This window comes from Dromiciops gliroides, chromosome 1 (genome assembly GCF_019393635.1).
Source record: "Dromiciops gliroides isolate mDroGli1 chromosome 1, mDroGli1.pri, whole genome shotgun sequence".
NCBI classification, from domain to species: domain Eukaryota; kingdom Metazoa; phylum Chordata; class Mammalia; order Microbiotheria; family Microbiotheriidae; genus Dromiciops; species Dromiciops gliroides.
The window spans coordinates 226,479,798-226,505,858 of record NC_057861.1 but is presented as its reverse complement, the minus strand read 5'-3'; the positions used below and the strand labels follow the sequence as shown (position 1 = coordinate 226,505,858).

Below are 26,061 nucleotides of genomic sequence, written 5' to 3'. Positions count from 1 at the left end.
GAGTCAGTTTTACAAAGCACAGTTAGGGTATTGTGACATCTGCTCCTTCCTAATCTTCTACATACAGCCACTCCCATACCTCCATAGCCCCACATGGAATTCACTATTTAATAATGGAAAAAGAGTTGTGTGGAAACAAACAAAAATAAAATATTTTAACTCTTTTCATTCCCATTTTGTCCACAATTCTTACCAAGCATTGATCACAATGCTGTCCAATAACATTTGGTTTGCAGTTGCAGAGACCAGTCTCATGATGGCAGATACTGGAAAGAGAGCTTCCTCCATGGCATGAACAAGCTAATGTGTTCCCCGCCAAAAGAAAAAAAGTAGTAAAATTTACTTCATTACAAGGACTCAAGAAGATCATTTCATCCTTCTTCATGGCAAAAATCTTTACATTATGGGTACATTATAGCACATTTCATTGGGGTGTACACCCAATAAATTTATACTTATACTTTCAATAATTTGAATGACTATGAAAACATATTTCTCCCATGATAGTTATAACATCATTATTTTTCTCCTTTTGGACCAAATTTGGATTATATCATCTCTACAATTCAGAGGTGCTTCCCTCCACACTTCATGCCCCTGACCACTATATTCTTATTTCAAAATTACACATAAAATATGACTTTCACACTATCTGTTTGCCACCCTGGTATGTAAGTAATATACTTTTTTTTAAACAGACTTTTCCTATATCATCTACCTGCAACAATTTTAAAGTTAAAAGAAGAGAGAGAGAGATCCATACATATTCAATTAAAAGGGCTTTGTAAATGTGCTGCTCACCTGGATGGCTTCTCGGTTCAATAGGATTTATTACTGTCTTTATGTAGCATAAAATCCCATCCACTTAAATAGTCTAGTTAATATGTACTTACCAACAAGTTGTTGTTTTTTATCCAGTATCCATCCTCCATCACGTAAAGTCAGTATCATAACATATATAGCCTACCCTTTCCTAGGATATAATTATTTTTTTTCCTCTGTATTTTAATTTCATTAGGAATCAAGTAGAAAGAGGAGAAACTGGCCTGACTGAATTAAACAATTTGGAATCAAGGCAGGAATATCAATGATGGTGGCAACCCAAACACAATTATTCTATGGTGTGAAAGTTGTTTTGTCATGTGAAGATAGTGTGATAATTACATAGTCTATTTCACTCACTGTCCACTTACCTTGACAATTTTTAGCCACAAGAGCATCCCCATAGAACCCATCAGCACATCTCTCACAGTGAGGGCCCTCTGTGTTCCCTGTACACTTCAAACATTCTCCAGTAACTGTGTCACAGTGACCAACTTCTAGGGGATCCACATTGCCACTGCAATCACATGGGACGCAGGATTCCCCGGGTACTGTTGGATTTCCATAGTAACCGTCTGCACATCTGTATAAACAATCAAGAGCGAGGTCAAACTAAGTACAATTGGCTGAGAAGTTTCCCCAAGAATCCAGGGATTCTCTGACTGGTTATTCAATCAGGCTTACTATTTTGTGAAAGATTTATAGAGACATAAATACAAATCTTTTGGTTTGGTCATTCAAAAACTTAATTCACTCTTTGTTCATGATTTAACATGTTAAAACAAAATGTAATAAAGTGCATCCTAGACAAACATAAATTCTAATTTGCTCAGGTAGCCTTGGTTTGTCAAATGACCTGTAATCTGAGAATTCCATACCATGATTTTTAAAATATACATGTGTACATACACCAATAACTCCTAAGTCTGGTTTTGCAATAGATTAAAGAGCCCCTCGAATTATTTTAAGGGGCTATCATGAAGATATAAAAAATAAAATGCATTTAAATTCACTTTATTTTAAAAATACAATGTAAAAAAGGTGTGTAGAGAGAGAATCATAAAATCAAATAAAAATTCTGATTCTAAGTTATGAATTATGTCACAACTTAAAAAATATTTAAATATGTTAAAAAGACATACTACAGAAAGATGGTAGATATAGTAATAACCAGCTGAACTCTCTCAACATTCACCTCCCAACTTTAAAACAATTCCTCAATAAAATGTTGGAGCAGCAGACCAACAAAAGGTCAGAATGAAACATTTTTCCAGCCTAAGACAACTTAGGAGGTCAGCAGGTGAGGTCTATGACACTGAGTGGCGTCCAATCAACTGTGCACGCAATGAGGGGGAGGTGAGGGAGGGAAAGAAGGATAAAGATTAGAAGCTAAAATTATAAATAAAATATTAAAATTATAAATAAAAATATTTATTATTTAAAAAATTTAATTACCAAAAAAAAAAAAAAGGGTACACACAATGCAGCACCAGAGCCTTGGAGGTTACCACTGCAGAGGCAGCAACAGTAGTGACTTCAGGAGCTCTAAACCCAGAGGAGGTGATAGGGTGGGGCAAACTGGTCAGAGATTACAGAGGACCCTTTGTCAAGCACTGAGTGCAGAAGGCACTGGTTGGCAACTCTATTAACCATAAGCAGTTCTGGTCACAGTTCCAGGGCCAAGAGGAGTGCTCGTGGTTGAAGGGGAGCAGGGACTTTTCCTGGATAAAGACCAGGTCGTAGAACAAGAGAGCAGTGACCACACTTCTCCTGGAACAAACAACCTTGGAAACACCTAAAATTTGCAGATCTCTAGAATTAGCTCTGAAAACAGCAGCACAAAAGGCCTAAAGCTTGAGACAGTGCTTCCCAACTCCCAGGTGAGCAAAGCCCAATTTTAACATAAATTTCAAAGTCAAGAAATAGGCTGGGAAAATGAACAAACAACAAAAAAGAACTTGAATATAAAAATCTACTATGGTGGTAGAGAAGACCAAGACACAAACTCAGAGAAAGAAAACAATGTGAAAACAGCAATAAGTAAAGCCTCAAAGAAAATGTTAATTGAATCCAAGCTCAACAAGAATTCCTGGAAGAGGTAAAAGAGATAAAAGTGGTAGAGGAAAAACTTAGAAAATAAATGAGAAAAAATATGAAAAGATAATGGCTTTGTAAACGAGGCACAAAAATATTGCAGAAAATAACACCTGAAAAAACACCCCAAAACCAGAATTAGCCTAATGGCTACAGAGACACAAAAATTCACTGAAGACATAGCACAGCTGAATGTTCATCTTCTGCCAAGACCAGGTTGGATAAGCTCAGAAAGACTCCTTATCAATGGCCTGACAAGGCAATCACTATGTAATTAATTTCTGTGCCTTTGCCCTGACTCTCCCCAGTGTCTGGAAATTCAGTGAAGAACTCACTGTTAAAAAGCAGAATTGACTAAATGGAAAAAAATGTATGAAAATTAATTTCTAAAAAATTAGAATTGGGCAAGTGGAAGCTATGACTCCATGAGAAATCAAGAAACAAGTCAAAATAATGAAAGAAGATACAAGAAAACAAGAAATATCTCATCAGGAAAATAATTGACCTGGAAAATAGACTAATGAAAGATAATTTAAGAATTATTGAAATAGGTTCACTAATAAATTATTGGTGGTGATGTGAACTGGCCCAATCATTCTAGAGAACAATTCTGTAGTATGCCTAACAGGCTATAAAACTGTGTATGCCCTGCAACCTAGTAATACCACTACTAGGTCTTTAGCCCACAGAGAGCAAAGGAAAAGGAAAAAGACTTATATGTATAATAATATTTATACATTTATACAATATTTGTACATACAAGAATATAGGAGCTCTTTTTGTAGTGACAAAGAATTGAAAATTGAGGGATGCTTATCAATTGGGGAATGGCTGAACAAGTTGTGGCATATAATTGTAAGAGTAGAATTCTGTTTTGTTATGGGAAATCACAAGGCCATGGGTGCTTTCAGGAAAAAAAAAAACACAACAAAAATTGTACGACTTATATGAACTGATGCAAAATGAAATGAGAACGGAAAGATTATTGTGCATAGCAATCGCAATGTTGTAATAATGATCAACTGTGAAATACTTGGCTACTCTGATCAATAAAATTATTTAAGGCAATTTCAAAGTATTCATGAAGAAAAAATGCTATCCACCACCACAGAGAGAACTGATGAACTCTGAGTGCAAAATGAAGTATAATTTTCTCCTTTTTTTTGCTTTTCATGCAATATGGCTAATATGGAAATGGTTTTTATTATTTTACATGCATAATTGATATAATTTTGTTTGCCTCTGCGGTGGATGGAGGTAGGGTAGGAGGGAAGAAGAGAATTTGGAACTTGAAATGTAAAAAAGAAAAGAATGTTAAAATTAATAAGTAAATTTATTTTTTTTTAAAACAAATCCATACTCTGGAAAATTACAACCTTTCAAAAAGTTAAACAACACAAGAATACCAACCTCTCACACCACATTCCTGTATATCCTGGTTGACACTGATCACAGATAACTTCATCTCCATCATCCAAATGGCAAGTAGGGCTGAAACTAACAAGAGGTATCTATGAAAAGATGTTTTTTCTGCCTTTGGATAATATCAAAATGCTAAACATTTTAAAGGCCTATTTCCTCCTCCATATCCGTGTGATTATTACTTGATCAATAGCAGAGCCTGGCAAGGAGGCAGGAGGAGATTTCATGCAAAGGTTTGATTCATGATCTCTTTCAAGATCTGTATAACTACCTCTCAGTGTAGTTTTCTGAAAATTCTTTTCACTTTTGACTAGGTAAGTATCAAGGCTTATTATATGTGTGTGCATACCTGTCTCTCCCTCTTTCTATCTCTCTCTGAATAGAAAGATAGACATATGCTTGCATGCAAACATATATACACACATATGCATACATACAGACTATTCCAAAGGACAGTAGTTCTAAGATATCAAAGTTTAAATAAATTAAATTATGCTATTACATTAAGCTACTAAAACTTAAAACTGAACTAAGATTTTTGGGATACCCTAAAAATAAACATATTTTCATTGTTGTCGTTCAGTTGTTTTTAGCCGTGTCCAACTCTTCATGACCCCATCTGGGGTTTTTCTTGCAAAGATACTGGAATGGTTTGCCATTTCCTTCTCAAACTCATTTTACAAATGAGGAAACTGAAGCAAACAGGGAGAAGTGACTTGCCCAAGGTAGCATAGCCAGTAAAAATCTGAGACATATTTGAAATCAGTAAGATGAGTCTTCCTGACTTCAGGCCTGGCACTCTTATCTACTGAACCACCAAGCTGTCCCATATATAAAGACAAACACAAATACATATATTATATGAACACACACACACACACATATATATAAAAAACATACATGTTTGTATAATATATGTATTTGTGTTTGTCTTTATATATGGAACAGCTAGGTTATATATATACATATATATGTGTGTGTTTTATACACACAGATATACATACTCATAGATATAGATGTTGTAGTAAATACATGTGTATATCTTTATATGTATATGTACCACAATACCCATAGAGTTCCACTCTGATTCCTCTTTGGGGTATGGGAATAAACCCAGATTCACAAAGACTGTTCCAATGGAGTCCAAGGCCTTGGAAATTCTAAGCAAGCTAGAAAGGCTTCAAGTACAGACATAGCACAGCTGAATGTTCATCTTCTGCCAAGACCAGGTTGGATAAGCTCAGAAAGACTCCTTATCAATGGCCTGACAAGGCAATCACTATGTAATTAATTTCTGTGCCTTTGCCCTGACTCTCCCCAGTGTCTGGAATGCACTCCCTCCTCATCACTAACTCTTAGAATCACTAGCTTTGTGTGAAGAACAGCTCTGTCCTCTCCTACATGAGACCTTTCCTCATTTCCCCTTGCCTCAAATTATCTAGAATACATTTATTTTGAATATATTTGTATATATGTATTGTGCATCTGTTGTCTTCTCTTATAGTTCCTTAAGGGGAGGGACTGTCTCATTTTTGTTTTTATATACCCTGTCCCTGGCACTTAGTAGACACTAATCAATACTTGTTGAGTCACCTAACACCCACACCAATGAAATCACAAATTTTTGAAATATTTAAATATAAAACATCATTTTTCTCTCTAAAGATTTCAGCATATATTTAGATAGAAAGGTCAATAAAACCAGGAGTTCTTTCTTATGGATAAGTAATAAGTTGTGAATGAGAGGTCAACTTTTAGAAAATAAATAAATATGGGGGCAGCTAGGTGGCACAATGGATAAGGCACCAGCCCAGCATTCAGGAGGACCTGAGTTCAAATTCGGCCTCAGACACTTGACACTTACTAGCTATATGACCCTGGGCAAGTCACTTAACCCTCATTGCCCTGCCAATAAACAAACAAACAAACAAGCAAATGAATGAATGAGTGAATGAATAAGTACATGAATAAATAGAAAAATGAATGAATGAATGAACAAATAAATAGATGAATGAATGAACGAACGAATCAATCAATGAATAAGTAGGAATAAATATTTAGCTGTTTGGGAAAGGAATAATGCATGGCCTTCAGAACTCTTCAATATGTAACTAGCCACTTACTTGTTGGAGGCAGTTGTAAGGGGACATGCACAGGGCTGGCAGTCTTCTGCTGTCCCTCTGGAAGGATTCCCATAAAAACCTGGTAAACACTGGTCACAGTGAGCTCCCATAGTGTTGTGCTTACAAGCCTATTGCATGAGTAAAGAAGAACACAATTAGAGGCACATAGATCTGGTTGGAAAGGACTTCAGAGGCCATCCAATCACCCTTCTTCATTTTTATAGAAGAAGAAATGAGGAGAACCAGGGGAGGTAAATCATAGAAACACTCAATAACTTCATTCAAGAGAATGACAACAATGAGACAACATACCAAAACTTATGGGATGCAACCAAAGCACTTCTTAGGGGAAATTGTATATCTCTAAATGATTACATGAATAAAATAGAGAAAGAGGAGATCAATGAATTGGGCATGCAACTAAAAAAGCTAGAAAGAGAACAAATTAAAGATCCCTTATTCAATACTAAATTAGAAATTCTGAGAACAAGGGGAGGTAAGGGACAGGGTGCAAATCATTATGGCAGGGGCAGCTAGGTGGCACAGTGGATAAAGCACCAGCCCTGGATTCAGGAGGACCTGAGTTCAAATGTGACCTCAGACACTTGACACTTATTAGATGTGTGACCCTGGGCAAGTCACTTAACCCTCATTGCCCCGCAAAAAAAAAAAAAAAAATATGGCAGCCTCTGAAACAGCATTGCAATCAAGGTCCCTTTGATTCCAGAGACCATACTGCTTCCTTTGTTTTCCCCAAAGGATTTTAAGATTATAATAACGGGCGTCAAGTTGTGAAAAACACAACTTTGTCTCTCCCTCTCCTCTCTCCTGTCTCTGCCTTTACCTCTGCCTCTGTCTCTTTCTCCTCTGCATCCTTTCCCCTGGCTATCTCCCATGCATGGTATGCTCTCCTGCTTTGTCTCTGCTTCTTGGCTTTCTTAACACTCAGCTCAAATACCACCCTCTGTAGGGGGTCATTCCAGGTCCCCTCCACTTACTTCTTTTTTTTTTTTCCCCTCCACTTACTTCTAATGCCTTTCCTCTGAAATTACTTTTCATTTACTCTGCATACCCTTTTGTATATATGTAGTTCATTGGGGCAGCTAGATAGAACAGTGGATAGAGTGCTGGGCCTGGACTGTGCAAGGTCTTAGTTCCTATCTGGTCTCAGACACTTACTAGTTATATACCTCTAGGCAAGGAACTTAGCTTCAGTTATGAGGATCATAATTGCATTTACCTTTGAGGTTTGCTGTGAAGATAAAATAGGATAATTGTAAAGTGATTAGCCTAGTGCCTAGCACATAGTAAACACTATAAAAATGCTAGGTATTATGATTATGATTATTATTATTTTCAAGCTGTCTCCTCTATTACACTGTAAGTTCCTTGAGGACAGGGACTGTGTATTTTGCATTCTTTTGTATCCTTTGTGATTAGTACAGTGTCTGGCACATACTATACATTTTGTTTTGTTTTGTTTTTGTGGGGTGATGAGGGTTAATTGACTTGCCCAAGGCCACACAGCTAGTAAGTGTCAAGTGTCTGAGGCTGGATTTGAACTCAGGTCCTCCTGAATCCAGGGTCAGTCTTTTATCCACTGCGCCACCTAGCTGCCCCCACATACTATACATTTAATAAATACTTTTATAACTAAATCTTAAAACAAGGAGCAGTAATGAATTGCACTTTTCTGCAATAAACTTACAATGCAGCTAACTTTGAACTAAAAGTCTGTTATGTAAAATAGACAGTTTAATAAATTATTTTCTTTGTTCACTTCATGACAGCCTGTGGATTTTGTTCTTCAATCTAAGGTGGGTCTTTTTATGTTGCGGAGAAACAACTGTATATCTTCTGTTTCAGAATTTAGCCATGTCCCGTTTCTGTGTTTTCGAAATGGGGGTTTTCAGTCAAATAGCTACCTATGGTACCTGGATGGAGTGGATATGTAACAGAAGCTACATCAGAAACCATATATGACAATTTAAAATACCTGATGGGAGGAACATAGTCCTTTTCTTTGAAAGGGAGAAATTACAACTCAAAAAAGATAGTTATGGGCCTATGAATGCATCCATGTGAAGGATACACACGCTTGGTTTTCTTAGGTCAGCCAACCCACATGGAGCAGAAGATTGTGGAATAAAAAAATGTCTCTTTCCTATAAGGGAGCAGAGGAGTAGGAAGGGCTTATGGACCAATTATCTGCAGGCTTCTAGTTGATAATTATATGCAGGTATTTAAAGGTTTCTTACTCTAAAGAAGAGCTTCACTATGGCCTTAGCTTTCTACCCCATCTTTAACTTTCCAGCTTCCTTTTATATGCTATTTTCCCCATTAGACTGTAAGCTCCTTGAGGACAGGGAACATCTTTATTTTTCATATTTGTATCCCTAGCACTTAGCATAGCATCTGGCACGTTGCAGGTGTTTAATAAATGTTTATTGGTTGACTGACACAGCACCAATCAGTTGCTATGGATATGGCCAGAGGCTAGCTACACTTAAACCCCTATAGATGATTATATAGCTTCTTTTTTAAAGCAGAACAACAGGTTTTGCATTAAGCAGTGATAAATATCAAACTATACCCAATTCTTTATAGTATTTTTAAAATTTTTTAAAAAAATTTCATTTATTTATTTTTTTGTGGGGCATTGAGGGTTAAGCGACTTGCCTAGGGTCACAAAGCTTGTAAGTATCAAGTGTCTGAGGCCAGATTTGAACTCAGGTCTGCCTGAATCCAGGGCTGGTGCTTTATTTATTGCACCACCTAGCTGCCCCTTTTATAGTGTTCTAAATTAGGAATCATTTGGATTGAAAGAACTTAAAGACTGCCTATTATTTATACCTATTAAAAATTTTTTTGTGTGAGGCAATTGGGGTTAAGTGACTTGCCCAGGGTCACACAGCTAGTAAGTGTCAACTGTCTGAGGCCAGATTTGAACTCAGGTCCTCCTGACTCCAGGGCCAGTGCTCTATCTACTGCACCACCTAGCTGCCCCTATGCCTATTATTTTCAAAAGTAGAAAGACGGCATTAGATAGTGTTTAGGTCCAACCTGTGACACTAACTGTGTGACAGTGAACCTTTGAGAGCCTCAGACATCTCTCAAAGATTTCTCTACTAAGTCATAAATAGGTTATTAAGTGCATTGATTAAAGGAATTCATAGATTTTGACACACATAAGACTAAGTAGAACCCCAGTAGAATAAAATTCTTGAGGGAAGGACTTGGTAAAGGATTGGTTATGAAAGGTGGGAGAGAGGTGGAATAGACATACGATGTCTTCTCACAAAGGTAGGAAACGAAGTGAATGTTAGTCCTGAATACAGAAAAGTGGAAGTTGGAAAAGGTTTTAGAGAAATGATAACAGGTTCAGTTTTAGGCATATTCTGTTCGAAGTAGTGGTGGGACATCCAGGTGGAAATGTCCTTGGTAGTTGGAGATCCAAATCTAGACCTGTAGAGAGAGAGATTAGAACTGTAGACTGTAGATTTGAATAAAGATGATAGTTCAAAGCCAGGGGAATTAGTGAGAATGCAAAGGGATAGAGTATAGAAAGAAAGGAGGACCAAGGACAGAATCCTGGAAATATTTTAAGAAAAGGATAAAAACTAGCAAAGAAGAAAAAGAGTAGTTAGAGAAATAGGAGACCTAGGAAAGTGTGGAATTGCTGAAGACAATGAAAAGAAAATATCCAGAATCAAATACTGATGAATAGGACCAAATGGTGCAAATGAGGTCAACAAGGATAAGGCCTAAAATAAAATGCTGTTGGATTTGGTGACTATAATTGATTTGTAATCCTAGAAAGAACAGTTTCAACTGGAGGTAGAAGCTCAAATACAAAGACTTCAGGAAAAGATAGGTAAAACGTAAATATGGAGACCTCAGTGCCATAGGAAGGTAAAAATTACTTCCAAAGGACTAAGCTTGCAAACTCCCAAAATGAATGATGGAAACCCTTGATCATATTTTTGGCAAACATCTAGCCATATTCTGTATAACATGAAATAAATCAATATTTTTTCACAATAATATCACTAAGACAATTATAATCAAACTTGACCATCAGGTGAGGACATCTCTATCTCTTTAGACTGACTTCCTGAGACCAGAACCAATCCACCCTCCAGTTGTGCTCCCAGCCCTGCCTATATTCATCATGATCTTTACCCACTAGGTTTAGATTCAGCAGACTCCTTACATAGGTGGTTCTTACCACACTCAGCTCAATTTGATCTTATGAAACTAAAAGTCTCATATGATATTGTTCCACTTAATCTTATACATTTATGGAATCAATAACAAACAACTCTAAGCAAGTTATGCTCACATCTAAAGAAACTTTAGTCTTATGTGACTAGGTTGCATTTCTAATTTCATATTTCTATATATTCTAGTGATAACTTTACTCAATTTTTTAAAAAAGGGCTATAAAGCTAAAGCACATTGTACCAAGTTGATATCATGTGATTTTTTTCCTATAAGATCTCATACTTCTTTTTTTCTTTTTCTTTTCTTTTTTTTTGCAGGGCAATGAAGGTTAGGTGACTTGGCCAGGGTCACACAACTAGTTAAGTGTCAAGTGTCTGAGGCAGGATTTGAACTCAGGTCCTCCTGCATTCAAGGCCAGTGAGTGCTTTATCCACTGTGTCACCTAGCTGCCCCTAATAATTATTTTTTCCTAATCCTGTGACTCAATGAGATCCCAGTTTTAAAGATTACTTCTTAAACAAATGAGAAGCTAATAATCTGTTTTCTTTCTTGAGCTCTAGGAATAATAACACAAGAATTTGAGTTGGAAGGGGATTTAGAGATCATCTAGACCAAAACCCTCATTTTACAGATAGAGAAACTGAGTCTCACAGAGTCAAGAACATAGGGGTATTTAAGGAGCAGGACTGGGTAATATGGCCATGGTGATAGGGAAAAGTGTTAAGTGTATACCTGATTGAAGTAGCCACAAACATAGGGGCAGTAGGCACTTATTATTTTTTTTAATCTTTTTTTTTTTTTTTTAGTGAGGCAATTGGGGTTAAGTGACTTGCCCAAGGTCACACAGCTAGTAAGTGTTAAGTGTCTGAGGCCAGATTTGAACTCAGGTACTCCTGACTCCAGGGCCGATGCTCTATCCACTGCGCCATCTAGCTGCCCCCAGTAGGCACTTATTTTAATGAAATTGCTTGTACTTGGTCAAGACTGACTACACTACAAATACTTAATTTCATAATTTGATCCAATCTCTGTAACACACTTTGTTACAGATACCATCAATTTGTTTCTAAATGAATTCCATTTATTTGCTAGGGAAGCTGTAAAACTTCAAAGGTGACTTCAGGCAAGTCAATATTTACCAAACTTAACACAAAATCTGTTTGAATATAAGAACTCTAGAGCAACAAATATAAGGCAAAGATAGTAATAAAAACAATCCTCAACTGAGGAATAATGCTCTAAGGTCAGTGAACACATTTAACAAAGCTTAGGGAGAAAAAAGTCTCTCAATCCGGTCATTGTTATAATCAAAGAACTTCAATGGGTTTCAAATATTCCTTTCCAGTTGACAAGCTCAGGGATGGTCTTAAGCCTGGGGAGCATGGGGTCATATCCAGTATAAGCAGTCTTATCACTTCTACATCCTAATGACTCCAGGGAGCGAGTCAAAGTTTGAGTAATTGAAAGGAGACTTACCAAGCAGACACCATGAATATCACATTCAGTAGCATGGCCGTGGCACTCACAGGGTTGACAGATTCCTCCAAAGAGTATTCCACCTACACGGTAATATCCTGGGAGACAAGACTACAAGAAAAATACAGGATAAATGCCAACATGAATGCAACCTAGAGAATTATGCAAATCATCTACTTTCTAAAAACAAAAATAATCTTTCTATTTTCCCATAAGTAGCAAAACCTTATTACTTTTAAAAAGACAGAAACATGTAGATGAAATTTAATGAATACCATGTACACCTTAAGCACTCTAAATTGTTTCTAACACAATATTCTTAAATTAGATATTATATAACATTCTCTTAACCAGTGTTTCAGACCTCCCATTTACTTTTCTTGTCTAACCGTATAAAGAACCTCTACCAATACAAGTTACAGAGATATCCTTTTACAAATATCATCATCCTATTCTTAGATGGGTCATCCAGGAAACTATGGGGATTATACATTGCAATTAAAGGAACATTCTCCCCTCATGGTTCATTTTCTGGTAAGGAATGGACCTGGAGAATGACCTGCATTCCTATATGTTTCCAATGTGATGAGGGAGTAGAAGCAACTTCCCAACAACCTACCTAAACCCTAGGAAATGTTGGCAAGCCTATTTTATAGAAACTATTCAAACCTTAGGAGAAGCTAGGTGGCACAACGGATAGATTACTGGCTCTGGAGTCAGGAGGACCTGAGTTCAGATCCAGCCTCAGACATTTACTATCTGCGTGACGATGGGCAAGTCACTTAACCCTGTTTGCCTCAATACCTCATCTGTAAAATGAGCTGGAGAAGGAAATGGCAAATCACTCCAGTATCTTTGCCAAGAAAACTCCAAATGGGGTCATGAAGAGTCAGATGCAACTGAAATGATTCAACAGCAACAAAATCCAAATCTTCCCATAGAGCCACTATCAGTAAGTCAGACCTAACATGTTTCATTATAATAGATGAATAGTTTTATTAGCAATAAAATCATTTTGTCCCTTTCTCTTTTGTTACAATTCATGGTATTACAGATTTGGAGTTGTGTGAAACTTAAAGGTCCAAACCCTTCATTTTTCAGATGAAGGAATTGAGACCTAGTAAAGTTAAATGATTTGTCCAAGGTCACATATTTAGTAAGGGTCAGAAGCAGAATTTCTTCCATACTGTCTGACTTTAGAATCAGTGTTCTATATAACCACCAATTTAAATAAGGAAAAATTCCCTCATTCATCTAGCCACTCATCAAATCTTTGTTATATGTTTATAAAAATGGGAATCATCAAGAAATCCTGGACTCATAAGCAGTACCAGGTGGGACATTTTGTTTGGGGAGTCCCTTAGAACTTTGGAAGAGAATGTATATTATATAGTGTTTAACTAGGAGAGGTCAAAGCTGAGTGTTCATAAATAGAATAATTCTCAAGAGCATTTATTAACAACCAGTAGTAAGATGAATAGTCAAGAGGGAAAGCAGTTTCTAAGGGTTGGTGTATCCCATCTGATTTCTATAAGGCTGCACAAAGCAAGGGTGGGGCCAGAAGAGAGGGGGAGCTGGATGCTCTCCAGGTAATTGATTAGTATCAACAGGACAAGAGTGGTTGGGCAAAGTCCAGAATGGAAACCTTATCAAAGCCAGGAAAAAACAATAAGCACAGTGAGTGGGCCTAGAGGCATATTCAAGACTGCAAGCAGAGATCAAAAAACCAAGTAAACAAACTGAAACAGGAGTGGGTCAAGCAGAGGAGATCCTGTCCCAGAGCAGAGCCTGCCAAGGGGCAATCTGTTTTACTTGTAGTCCAGAGTCTGATTTGATCTTTTCTGCTGCGGAAGAAGTCTGGCCACATCTGCCTATTCTGCCTAATGCAGGGCAGCTGTTGGCTCCCTGTGATGTGGGCAGAGAGCCACAAAGTTCAGCAATTTAACTCAAGACCTATGAAGTAGAAAAAAAAAGGAGCTATATACCAGATTAGTCTTCAACACTAGCTTCTGGGTTATCTGGTTTGTATACCTTCCTGACAATGGGTCATAGCCAATTATAAATGATAACTGGTTTCTCTCCCATTGAACAAAGTAAAAGGCCTTAGGGAGCAGTTCTTTCCTCTTCTTCTAGATTATTAGAATGGATAACTGTTCCTAGACAGCATAGTATAATTTGGCAAAGGATCCAGGAAAAAGACACACACATAATATTCTGAAGAAATGATGGGAAGCAAAGCCAAAATCAAGAGGCCAATGACTAAAAGAATATGAGGCAGAGGAACCAATCTAATGAAAAGAAAATGCACATCATTAGTATTATAGAAGAGAAATGGATCTGCCCACAAAAAAGATTCTGAATTTTAGGAAGAAATAACAGAAGTTCAGCATTACAGAATCTCAAAGATAGAAGAGATCTTACAGAACATTTAGTTCGATCTTCACCTGGGCGGGGAACCCTTCCACATGAGACCCAACAAATTGATCATCTTTTCTTTATTTGAAGAGGTCATCCATGTGAGAGGTGTCAAACTCTGGCCACTGCTATCAAATTTAAAAAAATGCAATACAACATAGATAATGTTAATTTTTGGTCTTCCATGTCAACATGGAAACCACAGGAATCCACTATTTAAATTTGACATCATTGATCTATGCTAGTCCTCTTATTTTACCCATGAGGAAATTGAGATCCAGAAAGGGGTTATTACTTACTCAATATCACAAGGCAATAATTGGTAAAGTAATAGATTAATAAGGAGAAGACATAGATACTAGCCAATGAGAGGAAACATATCACTGCTCCTGGGGATAGAATATATGCAGTACTGTCTAAAGAAAAAAACCTAGAAAAAAACAAAAATTGGATGGCATAAAGAATGCCAGGAATGATGCTTATGGTCTAGATGTCTATATTTAACTGTATAGATTACAAATAATTAACAAAATAAAATAAAATGTAATTTTAACAGTTATAGGTATCACAGAGACTTATTGAAATGGTACTTAAGAGAAAACAATTTCAATAGAATGATGTATATATTCATGTTCAAAAGAAATAGCTTTAATAGGAGGGGAAGAGTACCCAATTTTTAAAAGTATATACTTATGTAGAAATCCAAGACTATGAGGGCAGAAGAAAATGAATTTAAATGTAGATAAAAGGAGAACCAGCAGTGACCAGTCAGCCAGAAGGAAGACAAGGGTGATGCTCTCCTAAAATATATTACAAAATTAAAATAGACTGAGTGTAAAACTAATGCGTTTCCACCACCTAAATATCTGTTGGAAGTCCCAATCTGCTAAAAGCTGCAAATGTTATCTTCTTAACTAGGCTTACTGACAGCTACATCCCCAAAGCCATAGAAAATAATGAATGGTATGGATCATTTTAACTAAAAATAACAGGTTGGTGAAGCAGAAATGAGGACAGCATTGGGAGAAAAGTGGCCATACCATCTTTTAGTTTGCAAGAGTGAAGGATAGGTATAATAAAGAACTGATATACTCAGAAATACAACTTAGACTTTAGGAAAGGAAGGATTTTTTAAAAACATTGGAAACAAAGAAAAGATCACATAGAGAGAATTTCTAAAAGCGAATATGGCTCAAGAGGGTTAGATGGCTTTGAAAATGTCATCCTGACAGTACCACTGCAAAAAAATTAAAGTGAAGGAGAAAATGTTTCTAACAAGATTATATTTTTAAATTCAAGGTGCAGAGATAAAAGGCAGTAGTCATAACCAGGAATGAATGGAGAATGGCTTGCAATATAAAAGGATAGTATCAGGAAGACTAAAAGCCCAGTATAAATTAAGGATTATGAAAAATGCTAAAGGCAACAAAGTCTCCTTAGCTTTGCTAAAAGTAAGAAATTGAATGAGGAAGATGTCCTGCTATCAGATCCCAGAGGAACAGCAGAACTATCCAACTCCTATTTAGCTTCTATCTTCTACACAAAAGAGAACAATCTTCAAACTGGGAAGGGTAGGACAAATATCTTTAAAAGGAAAAACTAAATCCAGATAGGTAAGAAGAAAATGAGAATATAGGAATTTACACTAAACTGAAGTCTTTAGACTCAGAAAAAAGGACCTCAGAGGATCCTTAGAATACTTGCAGGTGTGATTACAGAATCATTGAATGATGGGAAGTAGATAGTGGGTACCAAAGAGAAATTTGAGAAATCATGGAGAATGGAGAATGGAAAAAGTATCAGAGTCTCTAGGGATATTCTTGAAGGGAAGATGAAGAAATGTGACCTGAATGATTTTACAATAAGTTGGAATCATAGTCTGTTGAACAACCATATCCAATCAGTGTTGATTAATGGAGTGATATTAATCATTACTTTGATAGTTTAAATTGGACTCTGTCCTTGGTCCTGTACAACATTTTGATCTAAGACTTAGAAAACAATGGATGTGGCTATCAAATTTGGGAATAGTATAAAGATGGGATGAGTGCAATCACTGGATATCTAAAGCAGAATTCAAAATTATCCCAATGGGATGGATCTATGGGCTAATATCAACAAGATGAAATTGTGCTACACATTTGCCAAGTATTGTACTTAAGTTCAAAGAATTATTTAGCTAAGGAATCAATTGGAAGGAAGGGTTTTGGGGAATTAGTTGCTTTAACAGTAATTCATACTATATAATCTGGCAGGATTAGCTAACTACAAATTCACTATGAACCATCAGTATGAAGAAGATGCTAAGGGGGAAAAAAGCTAATAAAATTTTGGCAAGGGGGAGATAATAGTCTTATTACATACAATTATTTGCACTGGTCAAGACCATACCTAAAATACTGGGTTCAGTTTTCTGGGCTTATATTTTACCAGCAAGCTGGAGTTTGTCCAGACAAGAATGATGTTAATGAAAGATGAGTCATTTGAGAAACAATTATCTTTCATATTCTAAATTTCTTTATCAGTAAAAGTAGGATATTGGATTTAGACTAGATCATCTCTAACCTACCTTAGAAGTCTATAATTATATAGTAACAAGGTTCTAGGCTGAAGAAACTGAACATATTTGGCCTATGAAAGAGAATTAAGATGGATACAATAACTGCTTTTTTTTTTTAAGTGAGGCAATTGGGGTTAAGTGACTTGCCCAGGGTCACACAGCTAGTAAGTGTTAAGTGTCTGAGGCCGGATTTGAACTCAGGTCCTCCTGACTCCAAGGTCAGTGCTCTATCCACTGTGCCATCTAGCTGCCCCACAATAACTGCTTTTAAACAGTGGAAGGACTCTCACATGAGAGATATGAGGACATTATTCCAGAAGGTAAAGATAGACCAAGGCTGAAAGCTAGAGGGAGGTAAATTTTGATTCAATGTACAAAATAAATTTCTGGCAATTATATCTGCATAGTATCCAAAGACCTTGCAAAAGAGCCAGCTCAAAAGGTATTAACTGAAAAGCTCACTGAAGTTTTCGAGTAGAAGCTCAAAGGTTATCTGCCAGTGACGTTATTAAAAAAGATTCTCAAATTAGAAAGGAGGCTGAATTGGATGACTTGTAAAGTCTCACCTGAAGCCCAAATTCCATAACTCTGTAATGTTATGTTTTGTAAATCTCTTGTCTTTTATCCCTGTGTTTATAATATTTGGCTAATGTAACATTTCATTCATTAGGAGGTAGTCTGGTATTCCATGAATCATCATAATTGACCAGGACAGTCAGTCTTCTTTAATAAAACCAAATGGTTCTTCAAATAACTACATCCCAATTGGCAAAGGAAATATTAAATCAGAGAATTGTAACTCATAACTGTACTCCACTCACAACCCCAAAATCGGCTTTTTGGTTAAGAAACTAGAAGATTAAAGACCAGAATGAATCATAGATTGGTAGAAAAAACATTAACAGTAATTAAAACAATTTTCTTATTATATTCAAAGCAATAAGGTAAACAGAAGGGATAAGAAAAGCACTTGAGAAAAATGCTAAATCAATCTAGCTATCAGCCATGTTAAAAATGATGTCAATGGTTGAGGAAAGACATTAAATGCACAGGGCTCCTGATACAACTACCCCAAAAATAGCAATAAAAGAACCCTTGGGGCTGAAAAACACACAAAAATTCAGGCTGAGAGGTTTCTACAGCTATAGATAGATTTCAGGGGGTTGTGCTGGGCCATGAATAAAGCTTAACCCCGCAACTGGTCCGACACACCAGACACCCGCCTGAGGAATTTGCCCTAGTGCCTCTAAATCCGCTGCAGCACCAGCGTCTTCTGGAACCAAGGGTGCGATTGGGCTGAACGGCTGGTGGGGGGGTGGTGGTAAGTGCAGGGGTACCAGTGGACTGGGGGGAAGGATTCGACTGTCCCACCCCAGTGGGCAACCAGGAAGAAATCCTGAGTGGTGGGAGACCCAGGTCGGGGAGGGGAGCAGGGGAGCAGTCTCATTGGAAGCTGAGAACCACACCACAGAAAGCTTTGCTGTTTGGTTGCTTTCTAAGTAGGCCTGAGGTTATCTCCAGACCTGAGAACAGGCCAGGTGAGATTAAAACCTGCCCCACCTCAAACCAAAACACCTTGGACCCTCCGAAGCTGAGAACAGGAGTGGAGCAGAGAAGCAGCCTCCTGCTCCCCGCCCCCCCCCCCAGTGGAGAGTTTAAAATCAAATGAAAGCGAGACCAGGTAGGCTGAGAAGAAGCCCAACCATCGCCCAGGCCATGCTGTAGCTTGAAGGAAGCAGCGCCACACTTTAAGAAGGAGTTAAAAGCCAAGATATAGTAAGCCAGGAGAAAGCAGAAGATCATCGAAAACTTCTTTGGGGGTAAGGTAGACCACAATACAACCTCAGAAGAAGAAGATAATAACAGGGTCAAAGCTCCAACATCCAAAGCTTCCAAGAAAAATATGAACTGGTCTCAGGCCATGGAAGCTCTCAAAAGGGACTTTGAAGAGAAAGTAGGAGAAATAGAAAGAAGATGTAGAGAAAAGGAGGAAAGAATGGAAAGGGAAATGAGAGTGATGCAGGAGAGTCATGAGAAAAAAGTCAACAGTTTGAAAAGCCAAATGTAAAAAGAGATTAAAAAACTGTCTGATCAAAATAACTGCCTAAGAATTAGGGTTGAACAAATGGAAGCTAGTGACCTTATGAGAAACCAAGACACAGTAAAGCAAATCCAATTGAATGAAAAAATAGAGGGCAATGTGAAATATCTCCTTGGAAAAACAGCTGACCTAGAAAATAAATCTAGGAGAGATAATCTGAAAATCATTGGACTACCTGAAAACCATGACCAAAACAAAAGCTTAGACACCATTCTCCAAGAGATTGTGAGGGAAAATTGCCCTGATATTCTAGAAGCAGAAGCTAAAAAAGAAATTGAAAGAATCCACCGATCACCTCCTGAAAGAAATCCCAAAAGGAAAACCTCCAGGAATATTATTGCCAAATTCCAAAACTCCCAGGTCAAGGAGAAAATACTGCAAGCAGCTAGACAAAAGGAATTCAAATACTGTGGAGCCCCAATAAGGATAAAGCAAGATCTAGCAGCTTCTACATTAAAGGACCAAAGGGCATGGAACATGATATTCCAGAGGGCAAACTACAGCCAAAAATCATGTACCCAGCAAAACTGAGTATAATCTTTCAAAGGCAAAAATGGGATTTCAATGAGAAAGAGATCTTTCAAGCATTTGTGATGAAAAGACCTGAATTGAATGGGAAACTTGACTTTCAAATACAAGACCCTGGAGAAGCATAAAAAGGTAAACAGGAAAAAGACTTCATGAGGGATATTAAAAGATCAAACAGTTTACATTCCTACATGGGAAGATAATACTTCAAAATCATAAGAACTATCTCAGTAAGAAACTCACAGAAGACACAGGTCTGAACTGAATATGAAGGGATGATATCTGTAAAGCATTTATGTTTTGTTCTTTGTGGGGCAGACAGGGTGGGGTGTCTTAAGTCTGGGGCTGGATTTGGGCTTGGGACCTCCTGGGTCCAGGGCTGGTGCTTTTTCCACTGTGCCACCTAACTAATCCATGATAACATCATTAAAATAGGGTTGAGGTGTAGGAGGAATAAATTGGGGAAGGGAGAAGGGGAGAGATGGTCTGGGGAGAGGTAGTTCACATGAAGGAAACAAGAAAAAGCTTATGGAGGAGAGTAGAAGGGGGGAAGGAGTTGGGGAGTGAGTGAACCTTAATATCATCAGAATTGGCTCAAAGAAGGACTAACATACATACTCAAGTAGGTATAGTAATATATTTTTGCCCTGAGGGAGGGGAGGGAGAAAGGGGAGAGGGGAAGAAGGGAAGGAGCAAAGGGCAGATTGGGGGAGAGAGCAGTAAAAAGCAAAAGACTTTCAAGGAAGATGAAGATGTTCTGCATTACTGCACCAGTATGACATATTGAATTGCTTGATCTCATGGGGAGGATTGAGGAGGGAGGGAGGAAGAAAAATTTAGAACACAGAATTAGCTCAGGGACCCTGATCTCATTGGAGTGGGCTCATGGAGGGAATAGATTTCATACCCAATTGGGAGGAGTAATCTATTTAACCCTGCAGGAAAGTAGGAGGGGAAGAGGATAAGGAAGGAAGGATGAAAAAAGGGAGTGCAGAGCGAGGGAGAGGATAGTCAGAAGTAAAACACTTTTGAGGAGGAATAGGTAAAAAGAAGATAGAGTAAATGTCATGGGAAGGGAGTGAGATAGAGGGAAATAGTTATGATGATTGATTATAATGGCAAAACGTATGGTACCTACTTTGCTGGGCTTTTATGAAGAAAATTATCTGTTAAGCTCAAGGTACTATATACAGGTTATGATGAACAGGATACTATCAGAAAAACCTGGAAAGACCTACATGAACTGAAGCAGAGTGAAATGTACTGTATACAAAATAACAGCAATAGTGGGGGATGATCTGCTGGGAAGCATGTGGTTATTTTCAGCAAGGCAATGATCCAATATAACGCTGAAGGACTTATGAAGATTATAGCCCATCTGCAGAGAAAGAACTGATAGTATCTGAAAACAGATGGAAACACATTTAAAATTTTTTTTTCTTTTCCTCTTTGACAATTCCTTAATCTGAAGTTTTGGGTTTTTTGACAGTTTGCTCTCACAACTAGCTAATATGGGAATTTTTTCATGACTACTCATGTATAACTTATTTTGAATTGTTGAGTTCTTGTGGATGGGGGGTGAGAATAGAGGGGGGAAGAGAAATTGGAACACAAAGTTTAAAAAAATTGATGTTAAAATTTTTTATTTATGTATATTTTGGAAAATAAAATTCTATTTTCTTTTTCTTTTTTTTTTTGTGGGGCAATGGGGGGTTAAGTGACTTGCCCAGGGTCACACAGCTAGTATGTGTCAAGTGTCTGAGGCCGGATTTGAACTCAGGTACTCCTGAATCCAGGGCCGGTGCTTTATCCACTGCACCACCTAGCTGCCCCCAAAATTCTATTTTCAAATCCAAAAAAAATGATGTCAATGGACAGATATTGGGGGTGGGGTGACCTTTGGTCAATATACATGGAATATATAGCTTATTTATATTCAGCTTTCATAGCTGAGGGAGAAGAATGAAGATGAAAAAGATGGAATTGATGAAGAACACTACCTACCTCACAGGAGATCCCAGTATACCCTTGAGGACATTCACAATGTTCTGCATCAGTAGCCAGCACCAGATCTATGACATTTGGGTTTGCTGTATCCAAAGTCACAGTATCTAATCTGTAAACAAACAGGAAGACATGAACTTATGTTGATTTTTAAAAACTTTACTGGGACTACTATTCTAGAAAAATAATTCAATTTCAAGTGAAATGTGTTGATTTCAAGTATTATTTCATAAGTGGATGAAAGTTTTCTGACCATAGGCACTAACTTCCTAGAACTCATCATTATCCCCTCCAAATAAATTCTTCTCATGGAAGTTATAAAGAGGTAGTAAAGATGCCATGAAGTATTGCAGAAAAATCATCACCTGCTGTATCATTTCTTTCTATGCTATACCCCACAAAAGGAGCAATTATTAAATATTGGTTTCTTTTAAATGGTTAAGTCTCAACTTCTCTTTTAGATTTGGCCAGACTTTATAGAAATTGTGCTCTCTCAACGTTCCAATTGGGTGATTTAGAGAAAATATAGCAAGAGGAAAACTACAAGATTTGTGACCCAGTATGAATTTTGGCATAGGAGATTATTCATTTACTTCCTGAACAGTTATCTTTCTCTTTTTTTCAGGGCAATGAGGGTTAAATGACTTGCACAAGGTCATATAGCTAGTGAGTGTCAAGTATCTGCGGTCAGATTTGAACTCAGGTCCTCCTGAATCCAGGGCCAGTGCTTTATCCACTGTGCCACCTAGCTGCCCCAAATTGTAAAGTCCAGTTGACCATATTCTGGGGGGGGGGGCAGGGCAATGAGGGTTAAGTGACTTGCCCAGGGTCACACAGCTAGTAAGTGTCAAGTGTTTGATTCTGGATTTGAACTCAGGTCCTCCTGAATCCAGAGCTGGTGCTTTACCCACTGTGCTACCTAGCTGCCCCTCCTGAACAATTATCTTTCAAGATCTTTTATACTATAATAAATTTATTTATATCTTAAAATGTTTTGTAATTATTATGTTTTAATTCCCTCCTTGGGAATAATTTTTATATCTGATAGAAATTGTCTACAATGGTATTGTTCTGAACCACTAGGGCAGGTCTGATATCACTGTCTATATTAGAATTATGGAGAAAATTTTTTCATGGACTTTAAGACACATAACCATCAGCAAAGACATTTTTATTAATTTGTAAGCAAAGCACACAAATTGTAAGGTTTTACTTCTTTCTCAATACATACCTATACAGTGCCTTTTTTGCAGTATTATAATTGGCCCTGATCAAAAGATGAGTCACATTGGCTAACACAGTCATCAGCTGGTCCCGGTCAATTTCTCTTTTGGTATTATAATCTCTGAAGTTTTCAGGAACAAGCTTCACTACATTAAAGTACTCTTCATAAGGTTGCAATGACAAGCCCTCAGCCCTTGTGCTTAAAGTGAGTCCATTTCCCTGCAAGGTACAAATAGGAAAAGAATATATTTGTTGTCTAAAGATAGCATCAAATTTTATATTAGAGAAACAAAGTTAAGCTTAAGTTCAGTCTGAAGTGAGGATACCTATGACCGTTGGCCTAAAAATTCTTGTAAAATCATAATCTTTGTCTATCTTTTTTTTTTTAATCATAAAAGTATTTTTTTGGCGGGGCAATGAGGGTTAAGTGACTTGTCTATGGTCACGCAGCTAGTAAGTGCCAAGTGTCTGAAGCCGGATTTGAACTCGGGTCCTCCTGAATCCAGATCAGTGCTTTATCCACAGTGCCACGTAGTTGTCCCCATAAAAGTATTTTATTATTTTCTAGTTACATATAGAGATAGTTTTCTATATTTGTTTTTATAAGATTTCTAGTTTTAAATTTTTCTCCCTCTCTCCCTTCCCTGCCCCCTTCCTAAGACAGCAAGCACTCTGATATAGGTTGTATATGTACAATCACATTAAACATATTTCTGCATTAGTCATGCTGTGCAAGAAGAATCAAAGCAAAAGGGAAAAACCTAAAAAAACAAAAACAAAAAAAGTAGAAATAGTATGGTTCAATCTGTATCTAGATTCCAGAGTTCTTTTTTTCTGGATTTGGAGAGCATTTTCCACCATGAGTCCTATGGAACTATCTTGGACCATTGTATTGCTGAGAAGAGTCAAGTCTGTCACAGTTGACCAACATACAATGCTGATACTGTGTACAGTGTTCTCCTGGTTCTGCTCATCTGATTCAGCATCAGTTCATGTAAATCCTTCCAGGTTTCTCTGAAATCCTCCTGCTCATCATTTCTTATAGTAGAATAGTATTCCATTACGTTCATATGCCACAATTTGTTCAGCTATTCCCCAATTGATGGGCATCCCCTCAATTTCCAATTCCTTGCCACCACAAAAAGGGCAGCTATAAATATTTTTGTACATGTGGGTCCTTTTCCCTTTTTTATGATCTCTTTGGGAAAAATACCTAATAATGGTATTGCTGGGTCAAAGGGTATGCACATCTTTATAGCATTTTGGGCATAGTTCCAATATCAGACTGCTTTCTGTCTTGGGGAGGAGGGAGGGAAGGGAGGGTGGGAGAAAAAAAATTGGAACTAAAAAGCCTGTGAAAACAAATGTTGAAAACTATCTTTATATGTAACTGGGAAATGATAAAATACTTTTTTAAAAAATAAGGTGTACTTGTCTATCTTTATTAGGCATTTATAATGGGCCAGGCACTATGCTAAATTTTGGGAGGGTTGGGGTACAAAGACAAACAAAAACATGGTACCTGCCCTTAAGGATCATACTGAGGATAATAAAATTTTTTCAATAGCAAGCCCATAATGACCTTTAAAATATTTTTTTAAAAATAAAGTATTTTATTTTTTTTCCTGTTACATGACCTTTAAAATCTAACAGGGAAAACATGGCATGTATGCAAGTAAGTACAATAAAAGGTTGAATGTGATAAGGACAAAAGGGAGATAGATCTTACCCTAAATCAGTAGTGGATATGAAAGATATTATCGAGGTAAAATCAATAGGAATTATCTATTGATTGGATGTGAGGAGTAAGGAACAGGACAGGATACAAATTGATTCTAGAGGACATGAAACCATTAATTAAGCTTGTTAGTTTTTATCTTTTGTTCTCAAAGAGGATCATGCCTTTGGAAGGGGATGTCATGACTTGCAGTGAATTGGATTTAAATAAGAAAGAGCTGTGCAAAGTCACCAGCCTCACTCCTCCAAAGCCATTTGGGTCCAGTGGAAAGATATATATCAGGACGACTGGAGATCCCCAACCTTCCTCTCCCTATCATGGAACAAAGAAAACATTCTCAGAATGACCTCATGACTCACAAGAGTCCAATCGGAGGAAAGTTACTTCATAGTCACCACTTGCCCAATTGTGCCATTTTTGACCTGGTAAAGATCTCCCCACTAAATTCCCAAAAAGGAAGTCTAAAAAAAGTTACCTTAATAATAACATCTGCGTGGGACATCAAGTCACTGTCCAGAGTCTCCATTGGAATATCATAAGACACAGTATATTTGAGGTTGCCACCAAAGGCAGTCAACTGAAACAATAATGTTTAAAACATAATGAACAATGTATTTATTTATTTGTAATCTTGGCCCTGGTGGAAGTGATAGTAATCCTTGCCACAGTGATACTTCAAGCTGAAAACTAATCAAAAAGCCTGGAATATTCTAATTACCACTCTGTACATTAGGAACCACAAAAATCACAATACTGATGATTCAGGTTTCCATAGTGCTATGAGGTATCCAGCATATGTTTCAAGCATATTCTCACAGCTCTGTGAGAGGTAAATAGTATGTATATGATTACGCTTATTTTACTGATGGGAAAACTGAGGCTCCTCAGAGGACTTGCCCTGATCACATGGCTAGAGAGGCAGCCAAAGAATAATAGAGAGTTGGTCTCAAAGTCAAGAAGACCTAGGTTTAAGTCTTAACCTCTGATAACATGCTGACTGGGCAAGTCACTAAACCTATCCGTGCTCTAGGTAACATTTGGGGGGGGGCAGTGAGGGTTAAGTGACTTGTCCAGGGTCACACAGCTAGTAAGTGTCAAGTGTCTGAGGCTGGATTTGAACTTAGTGCTTTATCCACTGTGCCACTTAGCTGCCCCCTCTAGGTAACAGTATTTTTTTTTTTTTTTTAGTGAGGCAATTGGGATTAAGTGACTTGCCCAGGGTCACACAGCTAGTAAGTGTTAAGTGTCTGCGGTCGGATTTGAACTCAGGTCATCCTGACTCCAGGTCCGGTGCTCTATTCACTGCGCCATCTAGCTGCCCTCTAGGTAA

At 37.5% G+C, this 26,061-nt stretch overlaps 1 protein-coding gene across 1 annotated transcript in view; it reads right to left on the bottom strand.

Annotated features, from left to right (window-relative positions):
* Positions 1-26,061, bottom strand: part of LAMA1 (laminin subunit alpha 1) — a 210,069-nt gene that overhangs the window by 106,847 nt on the left and 77,161 nt on the right. The window contains exons 13-20 of the mRNA XM_043975002.1: positions 25,207-25,308; positions 23,001-23,212; positions 21,770-21,881; positions 12,162-12,272; positions 6,462-6,589; positions 4,327-4,413; positions 1,194-1,405; positions 194-300 (exon numbers count right to left, since the gene is read on the bottom strand). Coding sequence (XP_043830937.1) covers positions 194-300; positions 1,194-1,405; positions 4,327-4,413; positions 6,462-6,589; positions 12,162-12,272; positions 21,770-21,881; positions 23,001-23,212; positions 25,207-25,308 — 1,071 coding nt within the window. The remainder of the gene's footprint in view (positions 1-193; positions 301-1,193; positions 1,406-4,326; positions 4,414-6,461; positions 6,590-12,161; positions 12,273-21,769; positions 21,882-23,000; positions 23,213-25,206; positions 25,309-26,061) is intronic.